The sequence below is a fragment of the Anas acuta genome, chromosome 21 (genome assembly GCF_963932015.1).
Source record: "Anas acuta chromosome 21, bAnaAcu1.1, whole genome shotgun sequence".
Taxonomy (NCBI): Eukaryota; Metazoa; Chordata; class Aves; order Anseriformes; family Anatidae; genus Anas; species Anas acuta.
Genome location: NC_088999.1, coordinates 8,311,164 through 8,332,224, shown reverse-complemented (window position 1 = coordinate 8,332,224; position 21,061 = coordinate 8,311,164). Strand labels below are relative to the sequence as shown.

Sequence of the window (21,061 nt, the reverse complement as noted above, 5' to 3'; positions counted from 1 at the left end):
AGCAATGAAACAAACATAACTTCTGCAACACAAAGTTCTTCTGATGTTTTCTGTAAAATGACGTCTGCTAGAATCAGATTTTACCCCTCTCTTTCCTCCACATCTTTTTGCTCAGCGATTTCTTGAGCAAGTAGCCAAAATGTATGTAGAGGAAGGGGTAAAACAGCTCTTCCTGTATCTCACCATTCACGTGAGTATGCTTATGGGATCAGAATTCTCCCTGGTAGTGACCGTCCCTGGTCTAACTCCCAGCTGAAGAGTATTCTTCCCTCGTTTTTATTGTTGTTAGGAAATATCTTACAGCAAGCTTTGTGGATGAACTACTTACAGCTAGAGCAACTGTATAATTTGTACTTGTGTAATCCACAGCAACAGTAAATTATTTACCAGTGACTCTCTCAATATCACCATAGAATAAATGAAATACTCAGGGGAAAAAAGTCTAAAGCAGCACCGTTCTATTTAATACAAGAAAAGCCACGTACCAGTAAATTTTGAAATTGAAGAACTGTTTATATTGTCTGGACATAGGAAATATTTAATAAATATGTTAAAAAATTGTTTTAAAGCATTTTAGTAGGTCTTGGATTGTAAATATTATAGAAACAGTTGGTTAAATACATCAGTTTTCCACTATTCTATTTACTTACAGCAAATGTATAAAAGTGACTTCCATTGTTACTTGTAGCAGTTTTACATTTGTCAAAAACATTACATTTAAATCAGAAGAAGAAAACAGAATTTTTAGTGCTATGATTTAATTTTTCGTTGTTTTATCTTCAGACACAATTGAAGGTCACTGTATACAAAATGGTTTTACAAAATTTTTGGAGTTATGCAGTTAAAAAAAAAAAAAAGACATAGCCAACGCACTTCCATAGGCATGTTCATTGCCACAAATCTTCTGTGCGACCAAATTTGAAGACCAGTCCTCTGTTTAAAACAATAAAGGTACATAAGTATGTAAGGGAGAATATTAAATACCTAATATTTTAAATACATGATTTCAGGGAGCAAGCTGAAGTATTTGTAAATCCATGTCCTGGTCCTGCAACAAGACCTATGCAGACAGATCACAGAGTGCCTTAACGAACAGTTTATTCACCCATATCCAATTGCAAAACAATAGAGCTGAAGTAAAAAACAGATTACAGCAAATTCCAGTTTTAATGAACGAATACAATCAGTAAGAAACAAACAAAGGCCAATAGGCTTACCCAAAAAAGATGAATGCGTTCTGGAAAAACACAGCTATTCCTGGGTATACTACTGTTTTTTCTAAAGGAAAACAAAAATCTCCATTAATTCTTCAGAAGTACTTCTCAAGAATACTCCATCTCACAACAAACTTCTAGCGCTGTTACTACTAGTAACAAATCCACCTAAGGCAGATTGTTCTCTCATGGAATTAAGATAGCACTGTACATCTGGTATAACCCTTTTTGTTCTCTGACAAGATGGTTTTCTCCAATTTCTGTTACTCACCTGTGCAAAACAAGGATGAGCACAAGGGTAACCCCACTAGAAAATAATTTCAGTGACTTCTGTGCTCCACAAAATCATTTAGCTTTCCTAATAGAAGAAATCTGTCTTGTTCTATAACCCAAAATGTGCATTCATGTAAGGGGATCCCCATTGTTTCCCCTAGCAAAATGGGTCTCCCCAGGTATCTGGAATTCACTCAAAAGAGTCAACTATTTAAAGCAGTGAGAATTTAATGGTACCCATGTATCAGCACGAGCTGGATGCCTCCAAGGAAGGACCCCACTGAAAACTTTCTGTGGGTTCCTGTACCTGTAAAATCTTTGTTTCATCCACTGTGGTGCAATCAGTTCTGGACACATAGAAGTTATATTCCTTCAAATCAGCCGTTCTTTGTTGTGGGGCAGGTTCTCATCTGGCGCCGTCCTTGGTCAGCACATCCCCCCTTCCCCATCACTGCCACCCAGGCCCCCTGCACAGTGTGGCTTGCTGTGACTGACACCACTGCATACCAGGTTACAGGGAGCCCATACTGCGGCCTAAGGCTTTGCTAATTTTACTCCACTGACATCAAACAATAGCTACCCAAATTCCTTACATATGGGCAAGGCAGCTTGTTTCCCTTTCACAACAGAAAAAGGGAAAGTAGGGGTGTTCAGGAAACCAAAATATTGAAACTGGACCTCCTTAGAAACAATCTAAACATAAGCTGCAAAAATTCTGTAGTCATTTAAAATATTTGAACTTTTCAAAAATGGATCAAATCACATTCCATATTGTGTCTTACCTTTAACAACATAGCCTCCAAAAAGGATCCACATAGAAGCAATCAGAGATCCAAAAGCCATCATAAAACCAATGAACAGCCAAATCCGAGCACCTTAAAAAAAGACGTATGGATGTTTTGTGCCTGTGTCTGAGTACAGACACCTGTAACTTTGAACACGCTTTAGTTTCAGAGCATGTTTTGTGACACACCAGAGATATGCAGAAAAACACAACGTGTACACTGGCATAGTTGTTACAACTCTTCCAAGAATTATGGACTTCACACAGATCCCTATATGATAACCTGCACCACTTTACCTGTTTGTCCTAGACAGCCTTCACTGTAACTGTCACCCCGAACTTGTCCGTTAGACACCGCATTGATCCTGTATGTGCAAAATAGGATGGAAGTGGAAAACAGGATAGAAGTGGGTAAACATTGGTAAAGCAAGAAAAAAATATTTATAAAACAATAGGAGAAACTTCTCAGAAACCCATTTAAATAGAGGTGCACTTCTTACACTTTTTTTTTGAAAGTGGAGAACAACGCTAAAACCTAAAAAAAAAAATAATCTCGAAATACTACGAACATGTGGGTCTGTACGATGTCCAGTTTTTTAGATGGTTACTATACTTACTATAAACAAATATAAGACATATTATCCTGGCTTACTTCACAAGAAGGTTCACAACAGCAGGTTGAGAGAGGTGATTTTTCCTCCTCTAATCTGCTCTTACATATCTGCAGTACCCCCACTCGGTATACTGTATTCAGCTCTAGGACCACCAGCATAAGGGGAACATGGACCTGTTGGAGCAGGTCCAGAGGAGGGCCACTAGGGTGATCAGAAGGCTGGAGCACCTCTCCTATGAAGAGATGCTGAGAAGGTTGGGGTTGTTCAGCCTAAAGAAGAGAATGCTCCAGGGAGATCCTACAGTGACCTGCCAGTACCTAGAAGGGGCCTATAGGAAAGCTAGGGGGGAGGGAAGGATGACTCTTTATCAGGGAGTATAATAATAGGACAAGGGGTAACGGCTTTAAACTAACAGGGTAGTTTTAGAATAGATATTAGGAAGAAATTCTTTACTTTCAGGGTGGTGAGGCACTAGAACAGGTTGCCCAGAGCAGCTGTGGCTGCCCCACCCCTGGCAGTGCCAAAGGCCAGGCTGGAAGGGGCTTTGGGCAGCCTGGGGCTGGTGGAAGGTGTCCCTGTCCACGGCAGGGGCACTGGGACTAGATAGTTTCTAATGTCCCTTCCAACCCAAACCATTCTCTGATGTTACTAACAATCAGATATTACCTTGATTTGTTATTCTCAGTTACTTCTCAATTTAAAACCTATGCTCTTTTTTAAATTCGTAACAGCACAGAAATTCTATGAGTGGGTAGCTCTGATGAAAAAGTTATGCTTACATTAGGAATGCAATTGTGGCTATAACCCCGCAAGCATGGTAAGAATGGTTGAAGTCTTCCATTTTAGGGTACTTCACAGCTGCATCTATGATTATCCACCAACCGGTAAAGAACTATTAAAAAAAGAAAACACAACAGTTTAAAATACAGATGCAAGCCTTTTAACAATACAAAAGATTGCTTTAGGAAAAAAATGCCAGTTTACAAAAACATACTTACAGAGCTCGTGTATAGCACGCCTAGCTTTGTTTTCAGTTTAGTCCAGTAACAGTTAAGAGCAAAACCCGTGATTTATCTACTCCAATAGTAATCACGTGGATAGAAACCGAAAAACTCGCACGGCTGCAAGCACCCAGAGCACATCCCAGCACTAATCCTGCTGCTAACGCCCCCCCCTCCCCGTGGCCTCCTTTTGCTTCCCAGCGGCTCCCTCTCAGCTCGGGGGCAGCGCGGCACCTACCAGCACTCCCGCAGCCACCGACGCGATCGCGTTCCGCTTTTCTCCCCAGTCAACGCACTCCGAGCACCTCACACTCTCGAGCAGCCCTGACATGGCGCAGCGCCCTGAGGAGCTGGGGAGACAGACAGAGGCGTTTCTCTCACGGCACAGCCCCCCCCCCCCCTCCCCCCCCCACGGCTCCCCGCCCCCGCCCCCGGCGCCCCCCGTCAGGGGCCGAGGCCTCGCGGGCACCGACAGACAGCGCTGCCCAGGCGGCCGCGGGGCCTCAGGGGGCCCGGCCGCGCTCCCGAGCCCGAGGCCGGGACCCTCGGGCGGCGCTGCGGGACGCGAAGGAGGCGGCGGCGAACGGCGGCGAACGGCCCCGCCCCGCGCCCCGCCCGCCCCAGGGCCCGGAGCGGCGGCCGGGCCCCCTCACCGGCAGCAGGCGGCAGCGAGGGCGCGCGGCCGGCCCGGGCTGCTCTGTGCGCACGCGCGGCCCCTCGCGCTCCCCGGGCCGAGGACGGGGCCGCCGCGCGCAGGCGCACCAGCGCCAGGAGTGCGCCGAGCGGCATCGCTTTGCGCATGCGCCTGAACGAGCGCGGGGCGGGGCGCTGGCGTCCAATACGCACGCGCGCCTCGTCAGCCGGCGAGCGGCCGGGGGCGCGTGCGCACTGCTGGCCTCGGCTGCGTCAGCGGGGGGCGGGTTCTGGAAGCTTCGGTCGGCGCCGGCGCCGCTCGTCTCGGGGGGCAGCAGCGCTGAGTGCCCGCAGGCAGCGTCTGGCGCCGGACCTCCCGCTGCGGCTCGGAGCCTGCGGGGACCGGGGTAGGGCGGCGGAACCGGGCCGGGCCTGGCGCGGGGTGCCGCTGGTGCGAGGGCCGGGCGCTGCCGCTCTGCGCCCGCCGTGCTGGGAGCGCCGCGGGGCGCGGTCAGGCGGCTGCGGGCGGTTCCCTCAGCGGCATCGCGCGGCGGCCATCTGGGCCCTGCTGCCGGGGAGAAGCGGCGCGGGTTGCCCGCGGTAGTAGCGGGGAGGACGCTTCTTACGGTGAGCGTGGAACTCGACGGGTTGTGGTGAGGCCGGGGGAGTTGTTGGGTAGTTCTGGTTTGCAGCGAGCACCGAATACACGCGGTGTGATGGAAGCTGCCGTCCGGGGTCTGTGGGGCGGCGACACGGCCGTAAGGAGCGGGGCGGGCTGGTTACGCCGCAGTGCAGGAACTGGGGCCGTGAAATGGCTGCCGCCGGGCGGGGGCGGCCATTTTAACGCCTTACCGTAACGGGGCACGTCCAGGGACATGAGCTGTTTTTTTTTTTTTTTTTTTTTTTTTTTTTTTTTTTTTACTGGTTATCTACAATATTTTTAACAGGGATTTGCTGCGTATGCTGCTGGGATGTGTGGAGGGTTGTGCAGAGGCAGTTTTGTAGTGCGTTTCAGTCAAGATCTTGAAGTGATTGCTGAACCTTCAGAATATTTTATTTTCCCGTGTAAGGAAAATACCAACTTGTTTCTCTTTGACAAAAGGTGTGTGTTTACACTGAGTGAAGGATATTAAAACCTACGCAAACTTCTTAAAGTTCCAGAGACATCTTCATGGTTTAAACTGGAGCAATTTTTAAATTTCACATAGAAGACTGATTACAGAAGAGGAAATGATGAAATTTAAAGTTGTCACGCATAAAACATGCTAATAATCTGGATTGAAAAATAGTCTGTGTGTTTAATTATTCTTGAACTTTTGGCCCATGTTGTAATGTTTAATTGATGTATAACTGACTTGCTCCGTACAAATGATTTTGCTTCTCTTCTCCCCACCCCTCAGGAATGGAGATTGGGTATTACAGAACAACAATAAAAACAGAATCAGATTCTGAAAGTATCTGCATGGAAGAAGTGACGGTTAAGAAGACCGATGATATGGCAGACTTCATGGATGACTTGAAACTCAGCTCACCAAAGAAAAGATATTCTTGTTTGAGATCTGAGAGAAGTTGTGATAGGTCATCAAGAAGGTCATCTAGTAGATCCTCTTGCAGTTTGCAGTCTAGTTCAAGTACATCCTCTTCAGCTTCCTCCAGGAGTTGGAGCCGGTCCAGATCTAAATCACGGGTTCGACGAAATAGTTCCCGGAGGTACAGGAGATACTCTCGTTCCTATTCCAGAAGCCGTTCAAGATCACGTGGCTACATGAGTTACAGAGGAAGGTACTGTGCCAGACACTCCAGGAGGTACCACCGTTCCCCAAGGTCTAGGTCGCGCAGTAGGTCGTGGTCTCGTGGAAGATCCTATTACAGAAGGTCCTATTCAAGAAGCAGATCACGTTCAAGAGGCCGAAGATACTATGGATTTGGGCGAACCATATATCCTGAAGTTTACAGGAACTGCAGAAGCAGGTCACAAACGAGATCTCGTAGTAGGTCACCTCTGCATTTGAGTGAAAAAGGTACAGTGAGACTTGCATCGCGCATGAGGCAGAAAGTGTGCGCTTCATAGAGAGCTGAGTTTGTCTGGTTAATAAGTCTAGTTGCTTTATAGAGAATAATTGATAATTAGAATTTGGAAGAAAATCTTGGCATGGCTAGAAAAATACATTAAAACAAAAACCAGTTAGTTTAGATGATACTTTTTGTATTTCAACTGAAGCTAAATTTCCAAAGTTAAGATGAAAATTAATCAGAGTTGATGCTTGCTTAAGTGCAGTGGCTATATATGTTCAGTTTTTAGGATTGCATGAACGGGTACATTTTGATCTTAAACATAAGACAATGGCACTTCTTGTTTTTCTTGTAGAAAAGAGGGAACTTCTGGAAATTGCGAAAGCTAATGCTGCAAAAGCTCTGGGAACAGATAACATAGTCTTGCCTGCAAGTTTGAAGATCCTTACTCCTTCCAAGGAGACAAATAATATAAAACAAGAGCATGAAGATTCTGGGGAGTCAGATGAGGTAAGTGTGAACTGGAATATTCTTGATTAAAAGGTAAATGTTTTTAAAATCTTCTGATCTGCGTGGATGTTACGGTATTTTTCAGCTGCGGAGTTCATGGTTACAAGTTCAAACTCTTGAACAAAAAATGACTTAATGTTTAAAAGTGCTGTAGACTTGACTTTACACTGAAAATACACTGGGCTTTGAGAAGCTGTTGATTCACATACAGGCTTTTGGTTGGTGTTAGGGAGGAGTGCGAAATGTAGCTCTTCCAAGTTTTTCTTCTAATACAGTACTGCCTGTTAGGTTGACTAGCCTCTTTTTGAGCTAATAGAAGGAGTCTCTGTACCAAGCCTGTTGAAGTTCTTAGTAAAGGTTGATTTTGCTACCTTTTTAACTGTTACAAGTTTTTCGTATGCAACAAACTGTTTCCCAGAAATTACATACCCAAACACGCAATGCATTTTACATGCTTTATTTCTGTCTTATAGAAATCATGACTATGGTTCCAGACATGATGAAGAAAATCTGTTGGTAATTAAGGGACTTGTGGGCTATAGTTGCTGTAAATTTAAGGGAGGGAGAAACTTGAGCAGCTTTAACTGAACTGTAGTTTGGCTCTGTTATGATGTAATAATCTGATTCATGATAAATAGAAAATTGCACTAATTGTTAAATCTATCAGATGCTGCTATTTCATATTGCTAAGGGTTTTAGACAAATGGTACAGGCATCCCGTTCATAATATATGCAATATATTCCAGATATTGAGAGATTACAGAAGAGGAGGCCTGCATCACTTGCAGATAAGTTTATTGTTGTTATCCAAAGCTCTGCAGGATTAATATGCAGAATGTCATGCAACTTAATCTAACACTACATTTCATTGTATAGCATTCCATGCTTTGATCATTTGAATCCTCTTTAAGACTTAACTGGGGCATGGATATCAGGTCACATGTGAATTGGCACAAGGACATTGATAAAGATAATACATGTTTTTCAAACCGACCTCAACACGGATCTGTTTGCCTACGTAAAAAAAAAAAAAAGCATCAAGTACAAAAAATACAATTAAAAAAAAGTATAAAAAAGCATCAAAAGAAGCTCACAGCTACTTTTGATGTAAAGAACTGAAACAATCATACTGGAAAACTGATAACCTGTAATGACTGCCTTAACTTGCATAGAATGTTGTATCTTTCCACTTAGGCTTTGTGTGCTTTTCTTTAGCAACCCAGAAGACTAACAGAAGATAGAACCAAAAGTGGAATGGAGAGAGCAACCACACAGAGGAGCATTTCTTTCAGCCCTAATGTAAGTGAACTTTCCAAAAATGGAAGTCCAGTAATTCATCACTCTTGTATTACATTCCACAGCATTGGATGCCAAATTAAATTTCTTAAATAATGGTAACAATTGAACTTGATGGTTTCACAATTACTTTACTAGAGGGGTTAGATCAGTATTTTAGCAGTACTGTAAACATAAAACAGCAGTGTGTTTACAATTCCTGTTTACGTTTCAACACTTAATGTTGAGTGTCTGTACTACAAACTTAAAAGTGTATGTGAGAAACAATTTACACCAAAACTTAATAAATTTTAGTAATGCACAACTATGGGGAAAAAACTTTCCTGAATCTCATGTCAATTAATTGTACGTAGTTGATGCCTAGTAGTCCTTGGGTCTCCTGTGAGCTGGAAAGAAAACAGTCTGACTTAAATGCGAATAAACCCCTTGGAGTCAGTAGGTCTTGGTATATTCCTTATCTTTCTAGCATTTTCAAAGGTAATTTATTTTCCAGAATACAATGGCAAAACCAGTGCTACAGAGGCCAGCAAGTCATGTTGTTAAAGAACCATCAATTTCTCCAGGAAGAGAAGATGACAAAAAGGGAAGTCCCTATGGGCAATGGGTTCCTGTCAAGAAGGAGGAGAAGAAAACATTTGTGAACTTCTCACCTAAATGTGCACTGTTCCGGGCACGCTAATATCTTACTGTTTCTCAGACTGTAGTAGTATGCATACCCCAATGGTGAGGTCTAAAGTTTTCTGATCAGGTTGAAGACCTGTTAATATTGGGTATTTATTTGGAGATCTTTAATTTTGAAATCTTAGGTTTCTCTTTCAGATACAAAGCACGGTGATCCAGAAGCCACAGATGGGAATCTTGTGTATATCTGTAAATATTTTTGTATTGCTTTAATGACCTAGAACTTACAGGTGGGTAACTTTTTCTAAAGAATAGTTTAGTAGCTGTTACTTTGAGCACTTAAATTACCTGTGTAACTGTTGACCCAAGTAAATAAATCTTAGTTTTGCACTGGCTTCTCAATGTGTCAAGTATTTGGAGTTTTGTTTAGTAGTAATTTGACATACATCCCGTAAGTGGTTATTTCCAGGTTTAGGTTTCACTTGCCTTATGATTACCACAAAGTACAACAGATCACTTGAATTATCTTGAAAAGTGACCTTCCTCTTGGAATAATTGCTGTCCAGACACTGACTTGCCCATTCCATCTTTTGAAAGCGTTCCACTTGAGCCGTCACACCTTCTGCTTTTAAATCCTGAACTTTGTTTGCAGGCTTATGGTTGACTCAGGTTGTTTTTAAAGCAACCTGTAAAGAATCACTGTAAGACAGTAAGTAAGGGGCAAGGTTGGCTGAGAAGGCTTCATGAAACCAGTTGTAGAGATTATACATAAATATTTAGCACTGCTGTGCATTTAGCACCATGGCTTACGAAGACACTTGGACACTTACAGGCCTTACTTTTGTTGAGGTGTGAGTGCAGAGTTGGTGAATGTAGAATAGAAACTTATGCAGCTACTTAAAGAATTGAGGTTTCTAGTGGGACAACTCACACAATGCTGTCAGATGTACTAACAATTCCATAGTTTGTAGTGATTTGAACTGTGCTGTAGGTTGTACACGTTCCTTGCCCTCTCAGTGAGGGTGGAACATAGTTCTGCTGCCTGAGTATTGTGCTTACTGTTCAGGTATTGCCCCTGGAAGAACTCCAACCTTTGGCAAATCACAAACACTGAGTAGTTTCCCACTCAGAATAGTAATGCACATTCTTGAAGGGTTTTTACCTTCTTGCTAAACAAATATTTTCAGGGACTTTGAGAATAAAGCATGTCAGTATGTAAAGAAGGGCAATCATGTGGCAAGAGCTTATTTATTTATTTGGAATGTGAAACAGGAGGTGGCTACTTCTGCAAGTAAAAGCTCTGTACAGCTGTGCTATATACTACGTGCACTATGGCTACTGCATTAAATACACTACTGATTGTACAAGTTACTTTGAGGTCTACCAAGTATATTTCTGATACAGTTTAAAAGTGCATGCAAAATATCCACATCAAACTTTAATAAGCATGGAGAGGCAGCAGGATGTACTTCGTATGTCCGTTCAGACAGCTGTTCCTCTCTCCAAGTTCTGTTTAATTTCAGCTGTGTACTTCCCATAAAACCTCTCTGCCTTCTTATTGAACTTCGCATTTCTCTCATTAATGTAGTCAATGTCCGCATCATCGTTGTAAGGACGTCTTCTGCTGTATTTTTCACGTTTTTCAATTCTGTAAGACAAGTGTTAGTGTGTGAAGATGTAGAGGAATCACGTGGACATCATTACACAATTCCTACACGCCATGCTTTTCTTAATTTTATCTTATTTACTTACTGTTTTTCAAGATCTGCAACCATTCTATCAATCCCCTCCTTAGTTGGCACGTGAGTTCCATGGAGAAGGCTGTCAGATGTTGGGTACAATGCTTCACCACTGCGCAAGGGGAACAGACGGGCACCAGTTTACATAACTATTGACTGAAATTCCACTGTTTCTGTTTGGGTTTTTAATATCACAAGGCATTAACTCGTGTCTAACTGCAGGAGTTGAAGATGCAGTGGTGACTGCTAGTATTGGAGACAAACTATGAGACAATATCACATGCCCATACAAGACAGAAAAATCAGCACTGAAACTCTAATTCTAAACTTTAGAACTTCATTTAAAATTTGTCAGACTTCCACAAAAAAAAAAAAAAAGAACTTAAAAAACCCACAACTGACTCCAAGAAATAGAGTAATTCACTTGCATGTCTGAATATTTTCCAATATACAAAATACTGCTTCAAACTCAGTAATACTGAATTTGAAGGAAAAAAAAACATTAATTACAATGCTACCTTTTCTCTATCGAAGTAGAGATTAGGAGGAGGATGATCAGGTAGGCTATGCATTTCAAAATGCTAATATTACAGTGCTTAAGAGAATATACAGAAATCCCTGAAAGGGTTAGTTTTTTAAGTCTTCAGTATTTATTACAAAATTAAAAACCTGGGAGATAGATGACTGAAGTTACACTTACTACTGTTCCTTCAGCTTCTCGTACTGCTCCAGATCAGGTTTGATCTGCCTGGTTAGTCTCTGGTATTGGCGCAACTGAGCCGCTGCATAATCTTTGGAAGAAAATCACTGCTAAGGTGAAGGTTTTTATTTCATGATTCAGTTTGCAACTGAAATATTAACAAGGTGTTCATTAGGAATATGGATAATCATATAGTTAAACTGTTACCTGAAAATCCTAGATCGGGATTTTTCCTCTTCTTCTTCCTTTCCCATCTCTCAGCATCCTCAGCACTGATCTCTAGAAGTTTAACTCGCTCATAGTCTTCTCCTCTTGCTGCACACTCCTAATACAGCACAAGTAATATTCAACAACAATACAGCGTCCAAGGAATAACCCCCCTGTAAACTCTCTCTCGAGTCCTGCAGGCATTACGGGGGAGCTTCACTGCAGCTCATGGAAAGCCACAGCTTTGTGTTTACCTTCTTCTTTTCCTCCACCTTCAGTTCCCATTCCAGGCGCGCTTTTTTAGCTTCCCAGTTCGGGGGTAACTTCAGCCTTTTGTCTTCTTCTACCACTTCTTGGTGGTTCAGCTTGCGAGCCTCGTTCTGGGAACAAAGCGGTTCACAAAGCTCTGCAGACGCGTCAAACTCCACGCCCCAAAGCCCCGGGTACTCGCGGCAGCGGGGACCGGCTGTGCGTGGGTCCCGACCCCGGGCCCCGCGCGAGGCCACCCACGCCCTCCCCGGCCGGCCGCACTCCCCCCCCCCCCACCGCCGCGCACCCGCTTCATGTGGAGCTCGCGGAACTTGCGCAGCCACCGCTCCCGCTTCTGCGCCGCCGCCGCCGGGCTGGGCCGTGCCTCGTCCTCCGAGCCCGAGGAGCCCTGGAACAAAGCGCACTGAGCCGCGGGCGCCGCGGGAAGCGGGACCGGGCCGGGCCGGGTCCCCCCGCGGCCGCCTCACCCCATCGGGAGCCTCGGAGCAGCCCCGCGCCGCCTCCGCCGCCGCCGCCACCTCCGCCACCTCCGCCATCAGCGCCGCCGACGCTTCCGCTTCCGCTGCTGCCGACGCACTTCCGGCCCGGCCCGTGCCGCGGCCTCGGCCGCCCCCTGGCGGGGAGGGGGGGGGGGGCGCCGGGGTTCGGGGAGCGCCGCCGGGAGCCGGGGCGGGGAGCGCGGGGGGGACGCGGCCAAAAAGCCAAAAATCAGCCCCCGCCGCGAGACCGGGGGCAGGAGCCGGGTGCTGGCCCCCCACGGCTGCTCCTTGTCCGGGAGGCTCCGCAGCGCCCGCCGCGGGGTGGCTCGGGGAGAGCAGCGCGGGGAGGTTTGGCCGCGGCGGCTGAGCCAGGGGAGCGAAACCTCCCGCGGTGCGCCGGGGGCGGCCGGGGTTGTCCGGCTGCAGCGCTGGTTATAAGCTTATAAATTGATTACCGGGGTGTAAGGCTTTGTCTCGGGGGTTCACGCAGCTGCCTCTCCGCCTGTAAGAGGTGTGCGGCGGCGGGCGGAGGGCTGGGGGCTGGGGGCTGGGGGCCGGGGGCTGGGGGCTGTGCGGGCTCGATGCGGGCCCCAGGAGGGGGGGAGCTGCTGCAGGATCCCACGCGGCCGGCCTCAGCTCGCGCCTTTCCAGCAGAGGGAAACGCAGCACAAGCGCTGAGGGGCTGTGACAGTGGCAACGAGCCCTGGCTGAGGCGAACTCTCTCTGTTCTCTTTTAACTTCACTTTCTTCCATTGCCAAACTCTGATGCATGCTGAGTGATTAAAAATATCAAATACAGCATCACCCAGCAAGGAGTCAAGTCAGAGGGGAAAAAAAAAAAAAAAAAAAAGAAAAAAGAAAGAAAGCCAAACCTAGTGGAACTAGCGCTGTGAAACAGAGCACACTGGGGCAAAGAATGGGAGGCTGAAGGCACTTACATAGCCCCGTTGACAATATCTCAAGAAAGAGGAGAAGATTTTCTCCGTTTTTTTTTTTGTTTTTTTTTTTGGTGGAAGAGTCTCCCGTCACCTGCCTTCTCTGTACCCTTGCAGTTGGTTGGGAAGCATCACATTTTCATGCCTGTGAGGCACCTGAGGCTGGCCACGCGAGGGTTGCCAGCACACTCGAGGATGGGGCTTGCCAGGGCTGGCGGAGGGGAGATTTCACCTGGCTGCTGAGGAAAGCAGCCGGCTGTGCGCTTGTCCGGGCTGCGCAGTGAGCTGGGCGGCGTGCTGTCGGGCTGAGGTACAGCGCACTGTGGTTGTACCAGCGTCTCTGCTCACTGCTTCTGAGCACTTTGCAGCAAGGGTGTCCTCGCCTTCTGCACAGGTGGCCCCGTGGAAATGTTCATTAGTGGAGGCAATCAGCGCATGACAGGAGCCAAGGAAAGCCCAAAGAAACATCTTGCTGCTGCAGCAGCAGCAGCCCTGGCCATGTCCTGGCGAGTCTTGATGCTTGTAAAGAAGAATATCAGGATTTGGCCCTGCTCACATGCCCTAAAACAGTGCTTGACTTCAGGGGCCATCTTCACCATGTGTGGGAAGAGGTCACCAGCACACATGGAACACCGCATAAGCTGTGCCCCTCCTGCCTTCAGTGCCTCAGCTGCCCTTGCATTTTCTGAAGCATCCAGGCAATGTCCTGGGATACCTGAGCACGGGGTTGCTCCGAGTACAAGTTAGGAGATACCGGGGGGGGCGACAGGGAAGGAAGGTGGCCTTAGCAGAGGCTGCTGGATATCGGCTCCGTTCCCTGACAAAGTTCCATTCCAAGAGGCTGCAGCTCAGCTGTCCCTCTGCAGAGTGGGGCCATCGGCTGCTTGTGTACGTGCTGCCCTTTTATTTAATCATGGGAAGCTGGATGGTTTTTATGGCTTTCTATGATGCCTTGGCCCAGCCTAACACCGAGCTTGGTGGAGCCTCTTTTCCCTTCTCACTACCATAATGCAGTTATAAAAACCCAAGAGGTTTTCCTGGCTTCTGTGGATTTGCTTCTGGGTCTGATGCCAACTCGGTGAGCCCAGTTCCTCATGCAGGTGCCGAGTGCATTACCTGCTTGGTGGTACTGCTGCAAATCACAGCCTGACCTGGAAGAGCAGGGAATTCACCCAATCCTCCCTCATGCCAAGGAGTGAGGACTGGTCCTGCGCAGGCTGACAGTGAGTACATGCAGATCTGCTCTTGCTGTCATTTACAGTTAATTTATTTTTAGATTTAAAAATGTTTTTATTTCTCATGCACACAGAATTGGCACTGCTTTTTTGGGTTGTAGCTGACTCCATTGTCTTCTCCAGTTATGCCTCCCCTGCAGTGCCGAAATGAAAAATTCCAGTTACATATTGTACAGGGGATGGGAGCTTGGAGGAACTGACTCATCTCAGTTATATTTGTCTCTCAAAAGGGAAGATCCTGGTTGAGGGTTGGTGAGGGAACAGCATCAGTTATCTCCCAGCCAGTACAGCAAATGTGACGCTGTTATCGGGGGTCCGCAGGGTACAGGTCTGAGTGCCCTCAGAGGCACCAGGCATCCTTGTAGCATGAAGCTCCTTGTGTTGATCAGGCAATCTGGGCAGCAGCGAATGGCATGGGTTGTGCTGTTCCTCAGAAAAATGACTGTGGCTCCAGCGTGACAGAGGCCACAGTGTGCCCCCCCCGATGAAGGCCAAGCCTCGGTAGGTAATGAGCCCTGGCCCTGAAGACATTTCCCACCCACAGGGCTTGGCTGAGCCCTTGGAGGCGCTGGTGTGGGTCCTGACGTTGGTGTCCTGCTCCCTGCTCCTGGCCATGGGAGGCTGATGCAGGCAGGGCAGTGTCCCCTGTGGTCAGAGTGGGTCCTGCTCCAGTGAGCAGCAGCCACAGCCAATGGTGCCTGGTGGAACGTGGCTGCAGCCTTGCGGGACTCCCAGAACCCTCCTTTGTCAGTGATTTTGAGCATTTGGTCTGAACTATTTGCCAGGCAGAGTGTCCCAGCTGGAGCACAGTGCTTCCCTGGCACTGCCCGGGGAGGTGCTGCGCTGTCTGTCTGGGACAGACCTTGGGAGAGCACCGTGGGGCATGAGGAGAGGGCGGCTGAACAGGGAGGTCAGTGCTCTGTCAGGGTTTGTGCCATTCACCCTCATGCTGGGGCCATGATGAGGCAGAAAGGGAAGATGCCGCGGGTTTGCGATGCAGCAGCTCTTTGTGCAGGGAGAGAAAGCACAATTTGTGCTGTACGTGAGCTTCTGCACCACCCCCAGCTTGCTCTGTACAGAGGTGGTGCTTAAAACAACAGCCGGGACAGGGGGCCGGCCAGCCCCTCACCCCGAGCCAGGACACCGCTGTGTCAGCCGGCCTCCGTGCTTGGTGCCCGGTGCCGTGGCTCAGTGCGCGGCGTCGCTGTGTCCGTGGCCCCGCACAGACCTGCGCAGTTTCACAGCCGGGCTCTGCGATGCTGTGGGTCAGGGTTGCTGTGCTGGGAGCAGGCACTGCTGGAGGAGGCGTGAAGGAGTGGTGCTGTGCCATGGCCAAGGGCTTTCCTCCCCTGGGCACCTGCGGGGTGCAGCTGCCCCCTGCACAGCCGCTGCACGTCACATCGGCGCTGTCATGTGCAGCCTGCCACATGGGCTCCTTGCGTGTCAGAAGGAAGCTGGGAGCATGCCGGGGGATGTGATAAGGCTCCAGCACGCGGTGGCGTGAGGACGGCTCTCCTGCACCGTCCCAGCAGCTGCAGGAGCCGCTTCCACTTCCTGCCCGGCCCTGCCTGTGCTGCACCGCTCCGTGCTGTTCAGCAGCTGCCGCCCTCCATCCTGCTTCGTGATGAAAGGTGCTTTATAAGCGGAAGAACGTTATTATGATCAGCAGCAGTAATGTACAGTCAGGGCTGGTGACAGGGCTCATCCCAGCCCCAGCCTGGGGGTGGGTGGCAGCAGCGGGGGGAAGGATGTCCTTGGGGTGAGAACCGTTCCCTGCCGCAGGCCTGGGGGAGCTGCGGGGCTGAGCGGGGGTGAAACACTCGGGGTGTTTGCTGTGTTACTGCCGGCCAGCTCACAGCGGTGCCTTCCCAGCAGCATGCTGACATCTGTGACCCTGACACGGCCAAATCCCCTCTGCCAGTGGGGCTGGGGGCCTGAGGGATGCTGGGCTGGTGGGGGTGCTGGGGGTGACCCCTGCTCTCCTGCGTGAGGTGGGGGTCCCTGCTTCAGTCACATTGGAAAGCCCTTTGCAAGCAGAAGCATCAGGTAAAGGGAAGGAAACCCAGGCCTACAACTTGCATAGGAGCAAATCAAACTTGCAGTGAAGGCATTAATCCAGTGAGGCTGCAGCCATGCCAGCGTATTGAAGATAAGATTATTCAGGACGTATTTACTGATTGGAACAGATCTCCTACACTGCCGTATTGCATTTAGAAACCACCACAACCATGGAGACATTTGGAGAGAGGGAAAAATGAAGATTGTCTGCTTTTGTTTGTTTGTTTGTTTTTTAGGTAGAAGAGAAGCTGCTTTTCTTTCAATCCTGTTCCTTTCAATCATAGACTACAGTTTGTGTCCTGTTGGGTTGCAATTATAATCTTTCAGATCAGACACATAATCATTGGGCTGGAGAGCAAAAAGTACCTGGGTAATGTGCTTAACAGAAATTAACCTGGTTACATTCATACTCTATTGAAAATGAGAAAGTGCTGATGGTCAAAATCAATTCCTCCACAGCCAAATTACTGCAGGACTGGCTTAGGGTTTCAGCTAAATGCTCAACCCTCAAACAATGATCCTAATTGTATTGAATTAGGCTCCTGATCACATAGTTGAAATGATGGCAACGGTTTGTGTTTAATGCTAGTAGCGGGTGGTGGGCAAAATGGCAAATTCACCCCATTTCTCCCTGAGACTACTCGGGGTCGCGCTGGGTGTCCCCGGTCCCAGCCCTGCCGTGGGGCAGGCAGTGGGGTGGGGGGGATCCCACAGTTTTGCCAGATGAGGGACAATGGGTGAGCTTTGCCCAAGCCTTCCCTTTCCATGTTATACCCTATCAGTCCAGGATCGTAGCTCAGGCTGGGATGATGGGCTGGGGGATGCACGGGGGGGTTTCTTGGGATTTGCAGCCCTAAGGGTGAGGGGAGGAAGCAGCAACATGTCCAGACACAGCTCCTGGCACTGCTGACCCCACACAGCCCACTGTGACCCCAAAGTGGCACACAGCAGGAATTTCATCGCTTCCTCCCAGAGCGATGTGCCCAAAGCCTCAGTCCTGCAGAGGTGACAGCCTGGGCACCCCGAGCAGCTCTTCCCTAGCCCCCTCCTTGCTGAAGATCACAGCCGTCCCTCGGGGGTGAGGTTTCTTTTGGAGACTTCTTAAGTGCCTGGAGAGCGGGGCAGCTCTCTGCAGTGCTTGTCAACTCCTGCCTGGTTACATCTTTTCCCTTAAAAGCCGGAACCTCACAGAGTTTCCTGGATGAGAGCAACTCGGTCATTAACTATGAATTTCAAATGAAGCAGATTTACAGTATATATCACAGAAATATGCTGCTGTGAGACAGCGGGCGAGCAGCCTGGGGTGCTCACCTTGGAGTTTCTCACTGTCCAGGCCCTGGCTGATGTGCAAGTTTGCCCCTGGGCATCACCCGCTGGCAAAAGATGCAGCAAAGATGCCCCTGAGCATCACCCGCTGGCCTTCACCACCCTGTGGCATGGGGCCATGCCCATGTGCAGCCGATTCGGGAGGTGCCAGCCCGGTTCTCTGCGATGGGCCCTGCCGGTCCTGGTGGGCTGGGGATGTCTCTGAGGCCCCTCAAACCCAGCAGCAGCAGAGATTGATTGGTGGGGGCAGATGCTTCCCCAGGGGAAGGTGACAAGTGGCAATTAATTAGCTGCCAATAACCAGGAGGGATGGGACCTGTGGTCCCCCTGTCGCGATTATGAGGGAGGAGGCTGGTGGGAAGCTGCCACGAGCCAGGCAGCATGGAGGCGGCACCACTGGTCCTGGCACGAGTCACATCGACTCTGCAGCACTGTGGGGCCAAGGGCCTGCCGTGAACACCGGGGGTTTGCTCCCCTCCCTGCTGGGGCTGCTTCGCCCTCCATTCCACAGGAACCACTCCTGCTGTGGAGCACAAGCCGCAGCCCCTTGGGCAGATGCTGCAAATTCACCTCTTACTGCCGTGGGCAGTAGGCAAAACCAAACATGCACCAAAATCTGCTTTTGGAATCACCCTTGTAGGAGGCTAAGCCCTGGCTGGCACTGAGGTGGCTTTGGAAACGTTCCCCAGGATCTCGTTTTTGAGAAGCACCCCAAGGATTTGGGATCCTGAAGATCCTCATCTTCCCTCTGCCCTGGATGAAGCCCAAGCCTGGCCCCAGGGATCCTCTCTGCTGAGGGGCTGAGCCTGTGGCACCCTGTCCCAGAAAATGGGGCCCATGGCAAGGGTGTCGTGCTGGACACGTCCCAAAGGACACACTGGGACGGACACATCCCCGGTGGGCAGTGAAGCAGGGGATGCTGCAAGGGAGATGCCTCTCCAGGCACAGGGGGCTGATAACATGACATTTTTCCCGATCGATGAAGATTTTGGTTTGTGAGTTATTAGCCCAGTGTCATAAACTATCTCAAAGCCGCAATGGTAAAATACTAAACCTCCATGTTTACCTCCTGTGTGTTGTTTTTAGTACCAAAGTCCCTCCAGTCACCTCTTCGATATTGCATTGGCCAAACTTAAATACAAATCACAAAGACAATGCTGTATTTTGGAGAATATTAGTCAATCTCTGCTGTTTTTCAGCACTTGATGGCGTCCAAGGCAACTCCTGTGGCATGAAACTGCCAGAGCTGTGGGGCAAACATCGACCTCATAGCAAGGCTTAGCGGGGACAGGGAAGCGCCGAGCGAGGACGGCGCCGCAGAAGCTCTTGGGGTGGCATCCAGGTCCCCTCAGGTGCTTTGGGTACCACTGCCCCTGATTTGTTGTTCTCCCCCTGCCCCCCCACAGCAAACCAGGCAGGGTGGAGCAAGAAATTTCATTTTGATGCTTTTTTGCCACCACTGAGATTGAGCAATTCCAGTCTGAGTATCACTTTCTTGTAACCCCGCATTGAGCCCCCCCGTGTGGGAAGCACACTTTAGCTGTCATTAAATATTAAAGGACCGCCGGTGCTCGTAAACAGCAGGCACCTTACCCCCAAGCTGCACTTCATCATCAATGCAGGGTGGGGACAGGGGCCAGATCTCCCCAGTGCTCCCAGTACACTGCCCTAGGTGCATATCCAGAGGTGCTGTGGGTCTGTGGGGTGCCCACTGCCAGCAGAGGGGCTATGCCCCTCTTACCCCCATCCTCTTCCCAGTGTCCTGAGGAGCCCAGAGGTGCCAGGGTGTCTCCTGATTCCTCCCAGCCTCAATACTTCTCCTGCCAGCCACAGGTTTTCTTTTTAAAGATGCCTCTGCTGGCTCTTCCCAGTATTTTTGTCTCCTGGTTGCAGCCGCTGCATCCTCCCTCATCATTAACTGGCTGGGTTGGGTTGCTCTGTGGTTTTCCCCTATCCCAGTGATCTCCCCCTTATTACCCACCAGAATAAACCTTTTAAAGAGGAAAAAATAACAGTAAAGGCTATTTCAGGCAGAGCCAGAGGGTTCCCCTCCGCAGCGCTGGGAGCTAGATCCAGGCAAAATTCCCAGCTGTAGGGAGGAACCTGCCTGGCTGCATCTGGGACCTGGGAGGGAAAAACGAACTGCAAGGACAGCGGAGGCCGGTCAGGGACATGTGAGCTTGCCCCAGCACACGGCGTGGCTCTGGGAAGGGAATGCTGGAAACCACGTCTGTAACCCAGGTGTGAAGCAATTAGGGCTGAAGTTTGCCAGCTTTTATGAAGGAAGTTCAGAGAGGAGTGATGGGGCCGCTGGCTGCCTTTTCCAGGGACACACGAGGTGTGCACTGCGGCCTACGGCAGAGCAGGGAGCAGCCCCCAGGGGGGCACAGAGCGTTGTGGCACGGGGCTGTGCGGGCACCGCTGCCCAGCACCTCTGCTAACAAGGCCCTGCCTGCAGCCCTGGGAAGGAGCTGGGGCACAGGCTGCTCCCCGGGGCTGCCCAGCAGCCTCCCAGCCCCGCTCGCAGACACTCCTTGCAGAGCAGCAGTGTTAAACACACGGTTTCCCATCTCAGCACCTGGTTTTCAGCAACCCCCCATGCTGTTCAAAGCCAGAGGGGGAGAGGAAGCTGCCCCTGTGCGGGCCATGCCCTTCTCCGCCTGCAGAGACCCCGCCAGGGCCAACCTCTGCACCCCTGCCGCCCACCCACACCCCCAGCCATGTGTGTCCTGCAGAGCCACCCCACGGACGGTGCAGGATTCAGAGGCCTGGGAAAACAAAATGGAAAACAAGTGAGAGCATTTCCAGAGCACAGAGCTGAGGTCCCCAGGCTCCCTGACCCCCAGCTGTCCCCTGTGGTCTCCCCAGCCACTGGAGGCATCTCCTAGCAGCAGGATGCAGGCTTGTGTCTGAGGCACCACAGCACGGTCCTGCTACTGCAAGGGGAGAGTTGGATTCTGCTCTGATGCAAACAGGTGCAGCTTATTGAATTTCTTCTGAGGGATGATTTTGGTCTCTAAAGTGTTAAGTGAGTGCTAAGCCTTATAAAATTACCCTTTCAGCTACTATTTCTGCACGAAAGGCTTTCAGCGACAAGATATGCCAAAGCATCTGATGAAGTAATATGTCTATTCTCATTTGTGACATTTATTA

General features: G+C 49.3%; 3 protein-coding genes across 4 annotated transcripts; 1 reads left to right on the top strand and 2 right to left on the bottom strand.

Moving 5' to 3' along the window:
- Nucleotides 1-441: 441 nt before the first annotated feature.
- TMEM50A (transmembrane protein 50A) lies at nucleotides 442-5,332 on the bottom strand. Of its 2 annotated transcripts, none has more exons than XM_068657576.1 (7): nucleotides 5,146-5,332; nucleotides 4,125-4,236; nucleotides 3,665-3,777; nucleotides 2,569-2,636; nucleotides 2,270-2,362; nucleotides 1,218-1,278; nucleotides 442-933 (listed from the first exon to the last, which is right to left on the bottom strand). In XM_068657576.1, the coding sequence occupies exons 2-7, from the start codon at nucleotides 4,215-4,217 to the stop codon at nucleotides 888-890; spliced, it is 474 nt and encodes a 157-aa protein (XP_068513677.1). In that variant the 5' UTR covers nucleotides 4,218-4,236; nucleotides 5,146-5,332; the 3' UTR covers nucleotides 442-887. The 2 variants fall into 2 exon arrangements, with proteins under 2 accessions (XP_068513677.1, XP_068513678.1); XM_068657577.1 differs by lacking the exon at nucleotides 5,146-5,332 and adding an exon at nucleotides 4,540-4,694.
- Nucleotides 4,714-9,354, top strand: RSRP1 (arginine and serine rich protein 1). Its single transcript, XM_068657573.1, has 5 exons — nucleotides 4,714-4,926; nucleotides 5,920-6,540; nucleotides 6,888-7,042; nucleotides 8,258-8,341; nucleotides 8,832-9,354. Exons 2-5 carry the CDS (start codon nucleotides 5,922-5,924, stop codon nucleotides 9,015-9,017), a joined length of 1,044 nt encoding a protein of 347 aa, XP_068513674.1. The 5' UTR covers nucleotides 4,714-4,926; nucleotides 5,920-5,921; the 3' UTR covers nucleotides 9,018-9,354.
- An 834-nt stretch (nucleotides 9,355-10,188) lies between these two features.
- Nucleotides 10,189-12,506, bottom strand: SYF2 (SYF2 pre-mRNA splicing factor). The gene is made up of 7 exons (XM_068657574.1): nucleotides 12,343-12,506; nucleotides 12,162-12,263; nucleotides 11,860-11,985; nucleotides 11,606-11,723; nucleotides 11,399-11,489; nucleotides 10,712-10,810; nucleotides 10,189-10,607 (listed from the first exon to the last, which is right to left on the bottom strand). Exons 1-7 carry the CDS (start codon nucleotides 12,409-12,411, stop codon nucleotides 10,442-10,444), a joined length of 771 nt encoding a protein of 256 aa, XP_068513675.1. The 5' UTR covers nucleotides 12,412-12,506; the 3' UTR covers nucleotides 10,189-10,441.
- Nucleotides 12,507-21,061: the final 8,555 nt, after the last annotated feature.

Bases quoted from the DNA above. Each gene is read 5' to 3' on its own strand.
- TMEM50A (XM_068657576.1), bottom strand. From the start codon at position 4,217: ATGTCAGGGCTGCTCGAGAGTGTGAGGTGCTCGGAGTGCGTTGACTGG. The intron at 2,363-2,568 runs GTAAAGTGGTGC...TCTTTTTTTAAG, and splicing joins AGGCTGTCTAGGACAAACAG to GTGCTCGGATTTGGCTGTTC. The intron at 1,279-2,269 runs GTAAGACACAAT...GTTTTCCTTTAG, and splicing joins TGGAGGCTATGTTGTTAAAG to AAAAAACAGTAGTATACCCA.
- RSRP1 (XM_068657573.1), top strand. From the start codon at position 5,922: ATGGAGATTGGGTATTACAGAACAACAATAAAAACAGAATCAGATTCT. The intron at 6,541-6,887 runs GTACAGTGAGAC...TTTTTCTTGTAG, and splicing joins TCTGCATTTGAGTGAAAAAG to AAAAGAGGGAACTTCTGGAA. The intron at 8,342-8,831 runs GTAAGTGAACTT...TTTATTTTCCAG, and splicing joins GCATTTCTTTCAGCCCTAAT to AATACAATGGCAAAACCAGT.
- SYF2 (XM_068657574.1), bottom strand. From the start codon at position 12,411: ATGGCGGAGGTGGCGGAGGTGGCGGCGGCGGCGGAGGCGGCGCGGGGC. The intron at 12,264-12,342 runs GTGAGGCGGCCG...GCTTTGTTCCAG, and splicing joins GCTCCGAGGCTCCCGATGGG to GGCTCCTCGGGCTCGGAGGA. The intron at 11,490-11,605 runs GTAACAGTTTAA...TTTCTTCCAAAG, and splicing joins TCCCGATCTAGGATTTTCAG to ATTATGCAGCGGCTCAGTTG.